At 36.0% G+C, this 17,488-nt stretch overlaps 1 protein-coding gene across 7 annotated transcripts in view; it reads left to right on the forward strand.

Annotated features, from left to right (window-relative positions):
• The window catches only part of LOC134804457 (multiple C2 and transmembrane domain-containing protein-like), a 75,317-nt gene extending 57,893 nt beyond the window's left edge, over positions 1-17,424 (forward strand). For 6 of the 7 annotated variants that reach the window (XM_063777503.1, XM_063777504.1, XM_063777497.1 and 3 more), the window contains exons 6-14: positions 9,813-10,009; positions 10,500-10,719; positions 13,784-13,929; positions 14,474-14,619; positions 14,967-15,037; positions 15,660-15,763; positions 16,252-16,361; positions 16,679-16,776; positions 17,147-17,424. In XM_063777503.1, the coding sequence (XP_063633573.1) occupies positions 9,813-10,009; positions 10,500-10,719; positions 13,784-13,929; positions 14,474-14,619; positions 14,967-15,037; positions 15,660-15,763; positions 16,252-16,361; positions 16,679-16,776; positions 17,147-17,218 (1,164 nt within the window). In that variant the 3' untranslated portion in view covers positions 17,219-17,424. The remainder of the gene's footprint in view (positions 1-9,812; positions 10,010-10,499; positions 10,720-13,783; positions 13,930-14,473; positions 14,620-14,966; positions 15,038-15,659; positions 15,764-16,251; positions 16,362-16,678; positions 16,777-17,146) is intronic. The other variant, XM_063777498.1, reaches the window with a different exon arrangement.
• The last annotated feature ends 64 nt before the right edge of the window (positions 17,425-17,488 follow it).

Below are 17,488 nucleotides of genomic sequence, written 5' to 3' on the forward strand. Positions count from 1 at the left end.
ATTATTAGGTAGCTCCTTCATGCACCTCAACTAACATTTACCAATAAAAATTTGCCCTGCCCATCAACTAATAGGTAAGTCTAAAAACCCTTTTCAGAAATTAATCAATGCTCTACAATGAGCGAACATATATGCAGGCACATACCTACCCAGCAAACATTTTTGGTCAATATTCCGAGAAAAGCACCTATTTTAGGTCGCACAATTTACGGTGACCAAAATGAGGCACCTCGAATCGACGTCGTCGGCACCCCGAGTCGACATAAATGAGGAAAAAAAGCACGTGCCGGTGACGTATTTATTGACGGTAATTTAGTGATTACGATTACAACCATTAGGTCAACACTAGGTCATGTTTCCGACGTGGATTCGACGTCGCCATGACGTGCCGCGTAGTTGAAATGTAATAAATTGGTAAACTTTACCACCTTTAGACGTGATGGTGAGGCAATATTTAGATGAGACGCGATGAAGAGAAAAAGAGACACAAACATTACGCTTATATATTCTTTTCACTCAGAAACAAAATGTCTAACAAGAAAACAACTTTAAGTTGTGCAATGATAATGGCGGTCACTAAGTCATGTAAAATAATTTAGGCCGATTACGCAGATGAAGAACGATTAAATCTAGTGCGCAGAATTTTTTTTCGTGCAGTAAATATGTTAGGTTTACATACAAAACTATCGATGGGCTTTTAAAATATTTAAATTTTCAACATTTTATAAAATCAAAATGCATATATTTGCTTGTAATTGAGTGTTGTAATTGAATTTTTGTGTATTTGAGTGTATTGACTCGATCAAAAATATTGTTTTATTTTGAATATTAGCAAAATGAAGTACCGTGCGATGGCACCATTCAAGATATAACAACTTAAATTATGCAATTTCATATTTTGCATCTCGTTATAATGGAAGAAAATGGCGGCACAACCTTATGGTATTGATAGTATTTTACAAGTGTTTTTAACTATATGGTCGCAATTTGGTATCTATTTTAAGTAACATTTACCTAAAATGAGTAGCTAAATCGACATAAAATCGACGACCTAAAGGTCTCCGTATAAGAAATAATTACGTCGCAAATACACCTAAAATGTCTTATTAGTACATTTGACCTATTGGTCAGAGTTTGAAGTTAATTTTACCTAATATTTCAACTTATTTTCAACCATTAAGTTCCTGACTTCATGGTCCCCATATAAGAAATAATTACGTCGCATATACCTACACCTAAAATGCCTTATTAGCACATTTGACCTTGTGGTCAGAGTTCGAAGTTAATTTTACCTAATATTTCGACTGATTTTCAACCATTAAGTCCCTGACTTAATGGTCTCCGTATAAGAAATAATTACGTCACATATACACCTAAAATGCCTTATTAGTACATTTGACCTATTGGTCAGGGTTCGAAGTTAATTTTACCTAGTAATTCGACTTATTTTCAACCATTAAGTCCGTGACTTCATAGTCCCCGTATAAGAAATAATTACGGCGCAAATACACCTAAAATGCCTTATTGGTAGATTTGACCTATTGGTCAGGGTTCAAGGTTAATTTTACCTAATATTTCGCCTTATTTTCAACCCGTAAGTCCTTGACTTCATGGTGTATTTATGAAGTGAAATTTACGTTTTATTGTCCCTATATTTTGACTTGGAAGTAAAAGTGTACAAATACGTAAAATAATTGGTGACTTAGGACGTAATTTTTACTTAAATTAGTAAAATCTTCTTCGAGCCTAGGAAAAAATACTTAAAATGTTTGCTGGGTATAAGTAAACAAGTTTTCAATATTTATTTATTTATTTATTTATTTTATTTATTTATTACTATTCGGAGATCCAACAGCTGTTAACATGTTAATAGGTTTCATAAATGTGATACAAAAAGCCAATTACAGGTTCTCACCAGTAAATACAGATTAACAAAAACAATTGGTGGTTAGCACTATTGCACTACACATTCATTTCAACGCCAAAGGCAGAGTAGTTAATTTTGAATTCGTATTACTAAAGAAGATTCTAAAGAAATACAGATTAATAAAAACAATTGGTGGTTAGCACTATTGCACTACACATTCATTTCAACGCCAAATGCAGAGTAACTCATTTTGAATTCGTATTACTAAAGAAGATTCAAAAGAAATAATTTGGCCAAGCCCGAGATAGCTCGAGGCATTTAGTGTTCCGTTCGCATCGTTATATTTTACAGAAGTTGTTTGCCTGTTTTTAGGATTCCGTATTCAACTACCCTATAGGAACCCTTATAGTTTCGCAACCCTTGTAGTTTTTACTACATATTTAATATATCATTAATTCTGAGACAAATTTGTTTGTGGTGGCTGAAAAAACTTTCAACAACATATGTAAATATGGAATTCGGAATATTCCTAAAAACACTATCAATCAAAGTTCAGTTCTGTCTCTAGACGTATACGTGTTATTTATCATTGGAGTAAAACCAATCTTATTAAAATAATTTGTTAGGTTACTATTCTTGTTTAAGTTCATATTAAATTATTGACTGATTAGAAAAAATTCATTCATCTGTTGGAGATGACCATGTTTCTACAAATAAAGACTCGCACATGGCTTTGAATATGGGATCTACATTTATGTCCCTTAGATGTTTCCGTAACGACTGAACATTATTGTATAAAATTTGAAAACGCAGGCAGGTATGTTTTTTAAATTTTTAATTATAGGAGCCGTGCAGTCAAAACAGCAAGGGCAACGTTACATCCAAGCGCTCAGACTCGATAGGTCCTTAGTATTTTACGGTTCACCATTATAGCTCGGTATTCAATACTCCTTCAGTTTGTGTGTAGTAAAATGCGCTTTTTTGTCACCATATTTACAGACTTTTACAAGGATTTCATGCATTATTTTCTAGTATGTATAACTTCAGTCCTTGAACTACGTTATTGCTTGTCAGGAACACGACGGCTCATAATTTTCTCGATAGAATCTTAAGTTGAAAACATGCCTACCACTGTCTTTATTTCCTTATGTTAGAAGTACTACGACGAAAATGTTTATGAAACTTACTTCAGTCGATAGCTTTTAAGTAAATCTTCATTATTGCTTGTCCTTTTATCGAAACGTTAATGTTTTCATTCATCATTTGATGAATTCATCATTTTGCTTACTAAATTACACCCTACGCGGCAATACCTTGCGCCCATTCCTCACGCCAGTCGCCAGTACGCCCGTGACCACTGTCGGCGTCGGACCTATGCTAGTTTAGCGGACGTTTCATAAAATGGGTAATCACAGTATAAATATGCAAATATGTTATACACACAATGTTTTTCAACATGCTTACGAAGAAAAGCAAAATAATTCTTAAATACGGTGACATTTCAGACATTCGTCCGTCATATTGTCATTTTATAACAAGTTGGGCAGCAAAGGCACACACCCATCTAACCAATCCGGAATTCAGTCACGATTGATAAATTGTGTAAACATATTTTAAAAGGCTATAAAATTAATCAAATTGAATAATTTTTAAACATATACAGGATTCAAATATTTTAGACTGGTCATATTTTTCATAATATCGATTTCGACTGGCAAATCGTATTACTTTTTGGCAACCGGGTTTTTTAACCTAATTAGACCCCGCTGAATCCGAATTTGCCGGTTGCTTGATCGAATTCTTGACCGGAAGTGAGATATTTGATATTAAAGGACCCTTTTTTTAGTTTTTCGTAAAGAATTCTTAAACGGTGGCGCATAGCAAAACATATTCTATTACATAAGTAATCTGCATAAAATTGCCTACAAGAAAGATTTAGTACAATTTTTTGCTAGGATCAATATTCAAAGAGATATTAACGCGGGAAATTCAATTATAATCACTTCTAAGGTCCCTTTTTTTAGTTTTTCGTAAATAACTCGTAAACGGTGGCCAATATCAAAAAATGTTGTAAAACGTTAATAATCTACACAAAATTTTGTACAAAAAAGATTCAGTACACTTTTCGCAGGGACCAATATTTAAAAAGATAATAAAGAAGGAAAGTTCATTATAATAAATTCTAAGGTTCCTTGTTTGAATTTTTCGTTAATAATTTGAAAAGTATGACTCATTGCAAAAAAAATCTTATACATAAATAACAACTTACCCGCTGCTTTGTCTTTTTAGGGTTCCGTACCCAAAGGGTAAAACGGGACCCTATTACTAAGACTTCGCTGTCCGTCCGTCCGTCCGTCCGTCCGTCAACCACCAGGCTGCAGCTTATGTTTATTATTTATGTATAAGATTTTTTTTGCTATGAGTCATACTTTTAAAATTATTAACGAAAAAATAAAAACAAGGAACCTTAGAATTTAATATAATTAACTTTCTCTCTTTATTATCTTTTTAAATATTGATCCCTGCTAAAAGTGTACTGAATCTTTTTTGTACAAAATTTTGTGTAGATTATTAACGTTTAATAAGATTTTTTTATATTGGCCACCATTTACGAGTTATTTACGAAAAACTAAAAAAAGGGACCTTCACCCCCCCTCCCCCCTACACCCTCAGCACACCCGCTAAGCTCGAGGACATTAAGTATGGTTATCTGGACACCACAAGGTATAACTGTGCCAATTTTCAGAATTATACGAATTATTTCCGCAGATTTTTTTTATTTTCTTGAGCTATTAAGTAACTCGAATGTCGAAGTAGAAGTGTTTTTTGTCATTACAATCTTTAAATGCTTGACTTTTACTCGTCAATTCAAAATTAGAAAAATAGTTAGTATTACAGTTAGAGTTATAAATTGTTATAATTCTTTCTTGTGAAGACAGCTAATTTTATTGACTTATTGGAGCTATGCATAACTCAATAGTCCCACAAATTATCTTAGCTTTGCTAGTATTCTTCCTTATTTTCACTACCTACTTGCCCGAAATTGACTGCTAGAGTTAGACCAAGTCTGCAACGATTTTGATAGCATAGGCAGTGCAAGTATTATTCATAATTTCATAGAAGATTGACGTTTAAAATAACACTTGCACTGCGTGTGCAATCAAAATCGTTGCAGATTTTTCTTGGTTTAGCTCTATTACATTTTTAATGTCTATTAGTAAGGGGCTGTCCATAAATTACGTCATCGATTTTTGACGATTTTGGACCCCCCCCCCCCCCCCCTATAATCATCCAAAAATCATGCATCAAATGACCCCATTTCCTCCTACTTCATGCTACCGTCATCCGATGTCCAGACCCCCCCCCCCCCTAATTTGAAATGACGTAATTTATGAATAGCCCCTAAGTACTATTTTTTGTCTCATAATAATTTGGTATAATTTGATTAGATTCTCAGTTTGTCGCGGTATACACTTATATTGTATATGATTAATAATTATTTACACTCACCGTCTTACCTACCATTTTTAATTTCATTAAGTACTCATCAAAATTCGAATTTGCTAATAAATCTTATTCAATATTAATTGCCGGAAAAAATCCCGGAACTGACAATTCAGAATACCGATGTCGTCAGAATAAGGACGTAGACGTGCTGCGCGGGAATGGTGCGGTGCGCCGCGCGGGGCGCCCGCCTGTCCGTTCTACCACGCGTCTGCTTCACCCCCTTGAAAACGTAAAACTCGAGTATAAGAGCGCCTTGAGCTTTTTTTTATTTATTTGAATTTGTTTCTAGTTCCATGCCATATAAAAATAGACTTTAATATTATTTAGAACTGCTAATAAATGTAGAGTTCGTCTAAGCTAACAAAGTGAGAGAGTGTAAAAGTGAGATAAACGTCATATTTTCATAGAAAAATTACATTAATGATGACACAGTCACACTTTGTCATTGCAAATTCCATGCAGAGTTAGCTTGGTCCGACTCTCCGACGTAGTTTAGGGAAAAGCATATAATCCACGATAATCTGTTAAATAAAATTCAAAAACAAAAGTTATTAATTTAAATGACATAGTTTATGAATGAATCCTTTTCGCTAAACTACGTTCAATTGATACTGAACTCAGTCAGAGTTTATATAATTAGAGTTAGACCATAAAAGGTCTGCAGCGATTTTGATAGCACACGCAGTGCAAGCGTTATTTTAAACATCAAACTTCACTTGCACTGCGTGAGCTATGAAAATCGAATCGCTGCAGACTTTTCTTGGTCTAACTCTAAGTTTTTATAATGTACTTCTAATGCAATATAAACCGCATTAATAGGTTATTACTGTTATAAGTGTTATTACTCTACTTAAGCTATCAAAAAAATATAAGTTATGAGTCAGTTATTAATATTTTCTGCACGTCTTGAATTTTGGCCAAGGAAACGTGTTTTTCAAAGAATTTAAAAAAGAAAATCTTTTCCATTACTGTATTTAAAAGATAAAAATATTTTCTCGTAACAGGACGGGATCTGGTTGCTCACCGATCCGGTCAAAAATATACATAAGTACTGTATACAATTAATACATATTATATACAATTAATACATAAATGTAATGGTACTTAATGAAAAGGAATATTGTGTATATTGTTTCGACGAATCAGATACTCTCAATAAAATCTATAGATGAGGCCATAGCTGTTAACAAATATTAAATGACTTTATTATTTCTATACGCCTTACTAACTCTATGTGCTCTATTGTGAAAAAAATCACAACGACAGTGAAGAACTGCAATAATAAATATGATTCTTACTGGGCACATTGAGATATTCCATTGGTTGGAAAGGCCGTTCGAAATTTAAACTTATTTGCATTATAACAAGGTTGTATTTTGTAGTTCTATCTCATACTTATAGTAGGCTATTCAGAAAAAAATAAATATCCCACAAAAATAAGCAAGCGGAATTCAACTTTGTGTCAAAGATATAACTCATAAATTTCAATGCCAAAGTTTTAACTACGGATCTTTCTCGCTAAAACTACTTCCTAATATTAAATGACCAGTGTAAGCATCAGTTAGCTAGCCCTAAGCAACCAAAGATCAGGCTGCAGTTGAAAAACTAATAAAGATAAAGTTAAGCTGATAATTGTCCCGCCGTCTCCATGCTTGTTTAAGTTGGGTATTGACTGGTCAGCTGCCTGTTAGCTATAGTTTTCGCGAAAATCGCCAGGACAGAGTTGAAAAATTTTGTATGAAAACTTGCAACTTTAAATGCATTTTTTAAGATACTGTTGCACTCTAAAATGAAGTCAAAATCAGTCCATCGACGCAATTTTTTGCAAGCTTTCCAATGGTACCCCACACGATTCTTACAAATGAAAATAAAATTCAGCCTACCCCTCTCAACCCCCTAAATTTCCCCATTAAATAAAAAATAAGCAGTTTTGACTTATTTACAATATGAGTGGTGGTAATTGCTGTTCCAAATTTTAGGTATCTTCGTCAAACGGTCTCTGAGAAAAACGCATTTAACTGATTTGCAAGACCGAAGTGTTCCGTGAACAAAGTATTGTACGGAACACTAATAAAGAAAAAACACAGCACAATGAAATTTCAAATTCCAATAAGCCATGCTCATTTAAAGAACTCCTCTGTCAGGATACGCCGCACAGTTTGGATGTTGCTGTTGAAAATATCGATGTCATGCTCCTTCGTAAGTTTATTTAGACGTTTACTAGCACGTATCAAAAAACTCTTCTGTCTGTAGTTACGCGAAGCATTTGGAACAACAAGGAGTCGAAAATTTCTTGTAGATTTGGATCGAATACTGAAAGAGAGCTCAGCCAACAATTCAGGGCAATCAATATTTCCGTTTATAATATTGAGAATGTAAACTATGTCTGAGATTTCACGGCGTGTATGCAACGGAATGAGATGATGCTTCCTACAAATATTGGCATAGTTGGAGGATGTATAAGGATATTTAAGTTTAAAGCAGAGGAACTTGATAAATTTCTTCTGGATGCGTTCTAGTCTATCAATATAAGTATGATATCGGCGATTCCAAATTTGTGATGCATACTCACTTGAGTATGCTCACAACATATGTACAGTAAATAATTTTAATTAAAAAAAAATAATTTATTGACCCAAAAAAGAAAAACATAATAATAACAGCATAGGTACCTTCAGATCCACAGCGCAGGCTTCGTCATCATACAGATAGCTCATCCACCTCAGGTTTCGTCAAAATAAAATGTATACGTTTACATATGTCATCTGCAACATGCATCGTCAAATTTAAAAGGAAATTGGTCATTACAAAACATAAGCAAGCCATAAACCTATATCCTAATCCGGTAAGTACCCGGCACAAACGTCCCCAAAATACCAGCAGCGTTCCCGCGCTGAATAGCCAACGATATACGCTGGACCAGGTACGAACCAGACCTAGGATCGCAACCCCTATCCCGCATGCGTTTTCCCAGGTCCCTCACAAAAACCTTCGAATCGGAACACCAAGGACCAGCCGACTCAACAGCGAGAGGGACAAAATCGTAAACCGGCTTCAAGTTTGAGTACTTGGCATGCTTCTGTCTCGCGGCGTTCTCCGCAGCCCCCCCAGCCGCACGTATCGTCTGTGCAAGATGCTATGCGGCAAAGGTGCTCACACATGTAGCATCCCACAGCAGACTCCGACCTTTAGCCCAAGGAACAAGAGTGAGACCGTCTGGCCTCTTCCCGTCCGTCCGACTAAGACCCTGGGGTTCTAACATGCACGGCAGGTTAGCCGACACCATCGCTCTGCGCACAATATCATTAATGGCATGATGTCGAGGAAACCTACCAGCACACCGCGCACAACTCAATCCATGGTGCCCGTTTGCCTCCACCATCACCCCACAGACGCACATTTACTTATTATTTATTTTGTTTATTTTGCAGAATTTTAATAGTTTTAGCTTCAATGAAGTGTTGGGAGCTACGCATGATAAACCCTAGTGTTTTGGAGGCATTAGATATGACAGCATTAATGTGGGAGTCAAATAATTAATTTAGAGTCATGAATAACTCCCAGATCTCTCATTGACTGGACTCTTTGCGGCTGTTGACCTTCAATCAAGTATGTAGTTGGAATTATGCATCGCTGTCAAGAGAAGGTTAATGTAAAGCATTTGGATGGGTTAAGTTCCAATCTGTTTAACTGGCAGTAGGAGGCTAGGCGCGAAAGGTCCTCTTGCATAAGGACAGAATCATGAGCAGATTTTACTTTAGCATAGATTTTCATATCATCTGCGAAACAGAGTAAATTAGAATAGAACAGCTAATTTATGGTAGACGTTCGAGTGCTCGTCACTATCATTATCATTAGAGGTGATAAAAGGGTGACAACTTTTGGGCATTAGCATGTCGAGGATGTAAAATTTCCATGCGACAATACAGCGCAACTTGAATTACCTATTTTTAACGAGTTTATGATATCTCGCACTGCGGTCAATTTAAACGACATTACCATGGTGCATTGACTGCTCTTGCGCATCGTTATCGTTATGCCTACTAAAGTAATGTAGGCGCCATTATACTTAGAAAACTGTGTTGTAACTATATCATTAGCTGCTGCAACAATCTAAGGCTCTAGGGATTTAAATAGACTGATATTGCTATACCTACATTGCATTGATAGCTTAACGATTAAATACCTAGTTTTTTTTTAATACTGACTCTTACCCACCTCACAGCAATTTTTTTGTCGTAAATAATATCATTCAATTTATATTTACCAGTTTCTCTGTTGTGAAGGAAAGCGGTGAAAAACTTTCAGTTGCAGGTGTAATTTTCGTGAATTTTTAATACCGTTTTAAATACATATATATCTGGTAAATAAATATAAATTGTTTCTACACTGTTGGAATCTGTTTGAAACGCTTCAATGATAACCATGGTATTTTCAGACCTGGTACCGCCTGGACAACGACTGGACCGAAGTGGGCCAAGTATCGGTGACGGTGTACGGGGCGCGGGGGCTCAGCGTCCTGGGCATCAGCGGCAAGGCCGACGCCTACTGCGTTCTAGAGCTTGACAACGCCCGTGTCCAGACGCACACCGTCGCCGGTACCTCCGAACCCATGTGGAACAAGAGTTACACTTTGTAAGTATCTTACGATTTTTATATGGAGTAGCCACACCTGATGGAGCCTCATGCAACGAAGTGGGCCACGTGGCGACAACGGGATCAGCTGCGAGGCCGACGCCTACTGCGTGCTGGAGTTTGACAACACCCGTGTCCAGACGCACACCGTCGCCGGTACCTCCGAACCCATGTGGAGCAAGAGTTACACTTATAAGTATCTTATATATTATAATTTTATTGTAAGTCACGTAGTTGTGTCTAGGTATTAAGTATACTGCTTCATGGACTCAACATTGATCTTGGTCGCCGGTTGCCGCCGGACAACCATCAATACCAAAGAAAATACTATTTACGTTCTGATTAGTACAATATGTGACGCTGTATGCAGCGTATGACTTTAAATCGTTATTCTTTAGATACATATATATGACCATATCTTTATGCCCAGTTCTATTATAATTTATTTTATTCATTTTTATTTTCTATGGTGCCTATCTGTATTTTTCAGTGGCGTAAACGACATAACCTCTACATTAGACATCACAGTATATGACGAATCATTCATTAATAGCATGAAGGGTGAAACTCTGGGAAAGATCTCGATCCCTCTATTACGGATCAACAACGACGAGAAGAGATGGTACGCACTGAAAAACCGCTCGAAAATGAGTAGCGCTAAAGGAAACTGCCCAAGGATCCTTCTAGAAATGTCTATAGCGTGGAATCCGGTAAGAAAACCTATTATCTATAAAAATATAGATAATGTTTAATATAATTTATTAAATACCTATAAAAATATAGGTTAGGTATTTAATAAAGAACATCTTTGAATAATTTTACGGTTTAGACTCACTTGTACACGATACACGGCCGTCGTAAACGCTGCTCGCACTGTCAGTGCTTGAGAAAGGAGACCTAGGCTCTCCGAAACATGTCGCGCGAGTGACTAAAAACAAGTGAGTCTAAACCGTAAAATTATTCAATGTTAGTATGTCCCACAACAGTTTAAATTCGAAAGAACATCTTGTTCTTTTTTTGTAGTTATTGACTATGCTAGTGCTCGGTAGGGAAAGTCCACCCCAACCCAAGTTATAAATAAGTATATTACAACGTTTTTGATTTAGGGTTTGGGATATTTATTTATTAAATTAAATATGGCACCGTATTTTCTCTTTTTTCAACTAGTTTGAACTTCGAAAATATAAAATGATTAAGTAGGTATTACACATTGTCAAAATTAATCGGATTCGAAAAGGAATCGGATAGGACAATCTTATAAATGTATTGGTATATTTTTTTAGGGTTCCGTACCCAAAGGGTAAAACGGGACCCTATTAGACGTGCGCGCCGGTGGAAAAAAATCGGGCGGCGGCGCGCCACGAAAAAATCCACGGCGGCGTGGGATTTTCAACTTTTCAATATACGTATAATGAAAAACCAAGATTAACTCTAAATCAACAAGGGAAAAAATCACAAAAAAACTGTGTTACATCATTTTTTTAGGGTTCCGTAGCCAAATGGCAAAAAACGGAACCCTTATGGATTCGTCATGTATATCTGTCTGTCTGTCTGTCCGTGTATGTCACAGCCACTTTTTCCGAAACTATAAGAACTATACTGTTGAAACTTGGTAAGTAGATGTATTCTGTAAACCGCATTAAGATTTTCACACAAAAATAGAAAAAAAATATTTTTTTTGGGAGTTCCCCATACAACTGAAACTGAAACTAAAAATATTTTTTTTTCATCAGACCCATACGTGTGGGGTATCTATGGATAGGTCTTCAAAAATGATATTGAGGTTTCTAATATAATTTTTTTCTAAACTGAATAGTTTGCGCGAGAGACACTTCCAAAGTGGTAAAATGTGTGTTGTCCCCCGCCTGTAACTTCTAAAATAAGAGAATGATAAAACTAAAAAAAATATATGATGTACTTCCACCGAAAATTGGTTTGAACGAGATCTAGTAAGTAGTTTTTTTTAATACGTCATAAATCGTAAACCGCAATTTTATTATGTTACTTGCTGATACGGAACCCTTCATGGGCGAGTCCGACTCGCACTTGGCCGCTTTTTTTGGTTTATTGTAGAAAAATCATGAAAAATAATCGAATTATAATGTTGAAAAAACATATGTCAAGTATGTTGGACGCTGCTATGATCGGTGTAAATAAAAAGATACGCCGCATAATGAAAAGACGTCCAGTATTTTGGACACGCCGAGTATAGAGTACCCCTACTTTAAGTGCATAGGCTTTTTTTAAACCAATTCATGTTTTTATTAAATAAATAGAGAATAATTGCATTTTTTAATTAGAAATACACTTACTGATAATGTCAACTTATGAAATGAATTTAGGTAAGTAAAACCTATTATTTTTATATTTTTGCAATAACTTTATAGCTCGTAGGTGGTAAAATTTTACCAGTCATTGACGTCATTTATTTCACATTAAATCTAACTTAGCGGGGTATCCTAGGAAGCAGTAACATCTGAGCAATGGTTTTTACAATAATGCATGCACTTTTATCAAAATTGTTGTAATAAATTTCTCAAATGAAATCGGGTCTGTCTCTTGATGAAAACAAATCCACACACCACAAAATCCATATTTTTTATCTATTTGGTTCATTACGTCGTTGTAATACGGCAAGTAATGACTTTTTAGAACGTTTTGAAACACCTAACATCGCTCTATTTCATTTATTTGCCACAAAAACTACCAGAAAATTTAATAATTTTACTCTTCGCATACTTGGCAACGTCCAACATATTGGACTTAGCAAAAGTGCCGTGTAATCGACAACGGGCAAAATACTGGACATTCCACTTTTTTACACTTGTTTTTACCCATAAACACAAAACATTTTTATGTAAATCATATTGCCACGTAAAAAACAGACCATCAGTTAGTAACCTATTACACGTTTTAACACTGCTTAATACTGGCATATAAAAAAATAATGAAATATGGGGAGAATGTCAGTCTGTCGGATGTTTCCTTGCAAGTTCTGCGTTCTGTAGGACTTTGACAAAAAGATTATGTTCACACTGGTTTCCAATATTTACTTACTTACTTAAAAATAACATATCATTCAAGTATTAGTAGTAGTCGTAGTTTCCTGGGTAGTGTAAGTACGCTACCAGGAAAAAGTAACGCTATGCTTTAATATTTGGTGCAGAATTTTTTTCTTGGGATGTCCAGTATAGTGGACGTTATCGATTTAAGGGTTAAAATAAATCAAGCAATTAATTAAGAAAACGGAAAATTCGGAACGCTGTAGCACGCGCTTTATATCCATTGATTTTAAATTTGTACCCTCTTGCGGGTTTTGTCTCGGCGCAAATTTTAAACTACCGGCGGCGGCGGCGGCGCGCTGACTCCTTATGGCGGCGGCGCGCCGCGGCGGCGCGCACGTCTAGACCCTATTACTAAGACTTCGCTGTCCGTCCGTCCGTCCGTCCGTCCGTCTGTCTATCAACAGGCTGTATCTCACGAACCGTGATAGCTAGACAGTTGAAATTTTCACAGATGATGTATTTCTGTTGCCGCTATAACAACAAATACTAAAAACAGAATAAAATAAAGATTTAAATGGGGCTCCCATATAACAAACGTGATTTTTGACCAAAGTTAAGCAACGTCGGGCGTGGTCAGTACTTGGATGGGTGACCGTTTCTTTTTGCATTTTTTTCCGTTTTTTTTTGCATTATGGTACGGAACCCTTGGTGCGCGAGTCCGACTCGCACTTGCCCGGTTTTTTGCATTTGTTTTGTTCTTTCTTTTCAGATCAAAGCATCTCTACGAGTATTAAGCCCAAAGGAAACCAAATATATACAGAAGCCGGCCAAATTTGACATTCCATTGATATACAGTAATTTAGTATTTATCAAAGATATCTTCCATGTAATTTACCTCGGAAACGAACAGTACAAGTAAGTTAATTTACCTACTGTAGTATTTATTTAAAATAAGCATGCTCTTTCGTGAATTTCCTATTTTACTTATAATAGCCGTGGCACAATATGTGTCAGCCGCTGACGTAGCTAAGCGATAAAACTGAAAACTGTTTAAAATTATATGCACACATCTTTGCTTATAAAAGAGGAAAGACTGCACAGATTTAGTGACAGGTACTTTTCGTACATACTCACATTAAAGGCCAGGCCAGGTGAGCGTGGGTAGAATATAGACCTTCCATAGCGTTACAAATACGCGTCAAGGTAGTGGTTCGTCGCGCTGCTGTGCATATATTAAATAAAATAATGGATAATAATCTAAATAACATATGTAAATAAAATTCTTATCATATATTGGAAAGTATTGGAAAGGAAACACGCTGAATATGGTCTTATTTTGGTAATGTTGTTTAAAATTTGTGAAATTTGTGACAAAATTAAAACCTATCCGGCGTATTTTCCTGGATGCCACAAGCCTCATAGTTTACTTATTTAGACCACTGATCATTGTTGTTTGCAGAGTTTTGTTCGAATGGGAGAACCGAGAGCGGTCGGTGGTGGCGCTGGCCGTGTGGCTGGGCTTCTGGTACTGCTTCCAGGCGTGGATGCTGCCGCTGCTGTTGCTGGCGGCCTTCGTCTACCAGTGGACTGGCTACCGAAGTTGCAGTGAGTTTCTCTATTTATTGTTAACCCTCTACAGTTATCCGCAATTTCAACGTCTCTACCTTTAAATACATTTTTAGTTTTCCATTTTATATAAACAACGTGTTTAGCCTTTTATTATTTATTAACTTAAACCGCAATTAAAATACAGGATTTTTCTTACGATCCAATCACACTACTGTGTAAGTAATTTACAACCGGAGACATTTTTTTTATTTAAATACGAGATTGCGGGCTCCTGTGTAATTTCTCCATACATCGCATTCCAATAGATAGTCCAAGCATAGGTAACTACTAACTACGTTATCTAAATCCCGTTATTATTATCGGTATGCATTTATGTGTTACAGATAACAATGCCCTAGTTCCGGTTTATACGTCAGATGACGATTTATCCGATGAAGAAATAGATACGCAAAAGGTATGGATAAGGATTTAATTACAAGTACGTAGTATTTTTTAATCAAGATGTTTATTTAACCTTAGTCTTTGCAAGGTAAATGGGCAGTCAACTAGTCATACTGGCTGACGACCAACTTTCACTAACCCCACAACCCACAAGTTACAAAATAAATCACCTGGCGACATGTATAGAATAGATATTATTAGCGATATCGGAGTTCGTCCCTTGTTGATTAAAGTGTGTGTGTGTGTGGCCATATTTGCGAAAGCCCAATTTTGCTAACGAGCTATAACTACTACTAATAAGTAATAACTAATAAGCTAATCAGTCAAATTAATCAAATAATTGTTATCTGCGGCGGTAGCACGGTCGCATTTTTATCGCTTGTCACCATGCCTGTCACATTCTAACAGTGACATAGTGACAGGCGATAAAAATGGAACCATGCTGCGCAGAAGTCAACAATTATTTTTAGAATAAATGAGTAAGAGAGATGTAACGCGCGCCATCACAATATGTTGTGATGTGAGTTGTGATGAATATTATAAGTATTTAATCTAAAAGCATAGGTAACTATCTATCTAGTCGGCTGACTAAATTAGGCAATAACAATATGATAATAATTATTCTCGCGTTCTAGGATGAGATGACGATAAAGGCGCGATTGTACGAGCTGCAAGATCTCACGTTTACTACCAAGAACAGCATCGACTACATCGTGTCACTTATCGAGAGAATGAAAAAGTATGATTTATATCACTTTCGTTATCAGTTCGATTTTCTTATCACTTTCATTATGCGCAATAGCGGGAAAATATATTTTTCGAGGTTCAGTAGCCAAAATGTAAATACCGAACATACATTATAATGGCTTATAATATCATAAGTTCCCTATTTTCGTTGTTTATATTAGTTTAAAAATAAAAATTAGTTATAATTAATTTCAATATTGCATTAAACCGGATCTAACTGCAATTAGCTTAACTCATTAACTCATTAATTAACACACCGCATTGAGCTTGTTAATTAGTTTTAGAAATTAGCTATATGATTAGAAATATGTTAGACCTATTGATAAATAGTGTGGAATGCACGTAAAACATTTAAAATAAAATACCAACAAAACCACACTTATCGCTTGAAGGCAAGGCACTGTCACGCTTTGTCGCTGTCAAGTCACGGAAATTATATTATAACTATCCAAGCTAATATAAGTATATTTTCCTTCACAGCTTAATATTCTTTAGCGTCCCGTATTTGAGCTACCTGGCGATGATATTGCTGATCTCGACGTCGTTCGCTCTGTACCTCGTACCAGCCAATTACTTATTCATGGTTTTAGGTGAGTAAAGTTGACCATTATACAATCTTGGACAAAATACATATGTAGTACCTATTTATAACATAACAATGAAAATTATTATGACGGAGGCAAAGCACAGTTTTAATGTACAGCGAGCTGCAAAAGTGCATAGGATAATTCCTCTTCTTTTGTTTCCTTCCTTTATGAATGAATTCCGTTATGATTCTTGTGTACCTAATTAAGAGATAAATTAATTCTTGTGTGATTAAAATATTGAACTATTTGAAGCAAAATAATACGGTTTGAGTTACAAGTATTTATGTATGTATCATTAATCATTAAACTGATCGTTACAGGTGTGTATAAGTTCACGCGGAAGCTGCTCAACCCAGAAAGAGTTCCTAACAATGATCTTCTCGACTTCTTGTCTCGGGTGCCGGATGACAAAGAATTGGTAAGTAATAAAAAGTTTTCGAACATAATATAATAGGGTACAACTACCCAATGACTGTCATCTTTATGGTCATAGATTTTAATTGTTGATCCATTTAGGGTTCAAGCTACTGGTTGTGAATACTAAACGGTATTGTAAAATGTCCAATGTAAAGTGTACCCTAAATGGCTCAACAATTAAAATCTGTGGTATAGTCACTTGTAGGAAATTCACCACTAGTACCGTCAATCAGTACAGTTCAGGTGAATCTTACAAGTATCGGCTATGCTACTGTCGCCCCAAGTCGTCCTTTTTCCCACAATGTATCTGCCGTAGTACCTATTATTTAATCCCTACTCTCAGTTAAAGCATTATTTGTAATCTTTTACAGAAGGAGTGGCGAGAGCTGAAGGTTCCTGAGCCAAATTTGAACAGACAAGGTTCCATAATGAAGAGGCGGTGATAGCTCGAGGGCGGCCGGCGTCCGCTCTACTCTACGTACGAGTATATGGTGCCATAGACTTAGGAGAGGTGCAAGATTGTAAAAGGCTGAAGATTGTCGGTCGACGACATTATATCGTAACACAGAACCGTCTAGGTCTACTTTAGCCGAAATAGGTGTAATGCAAATTGTGATTTTAGTTTAATGGATTAAGTAAATCAATTTTATGACGTTATTTTAATGTGTATTTTATTTCATTTCTACGCTAAAGTACCTTCTAAATTACTTACA

Source organism: Cydia splendana, chromosome Z, assembly GCF_910591565.1.
Source record: "Cydia splendana chromosome Z, ilCydSple1.2, whole genome shotgun sequence".
Classification (NCBI taxonomy): Eukaryota; Metazoa; Arthropoda; class Insecta; order Lepidoptera; family Tortricidae; genus Cydia; species Cydia splendana.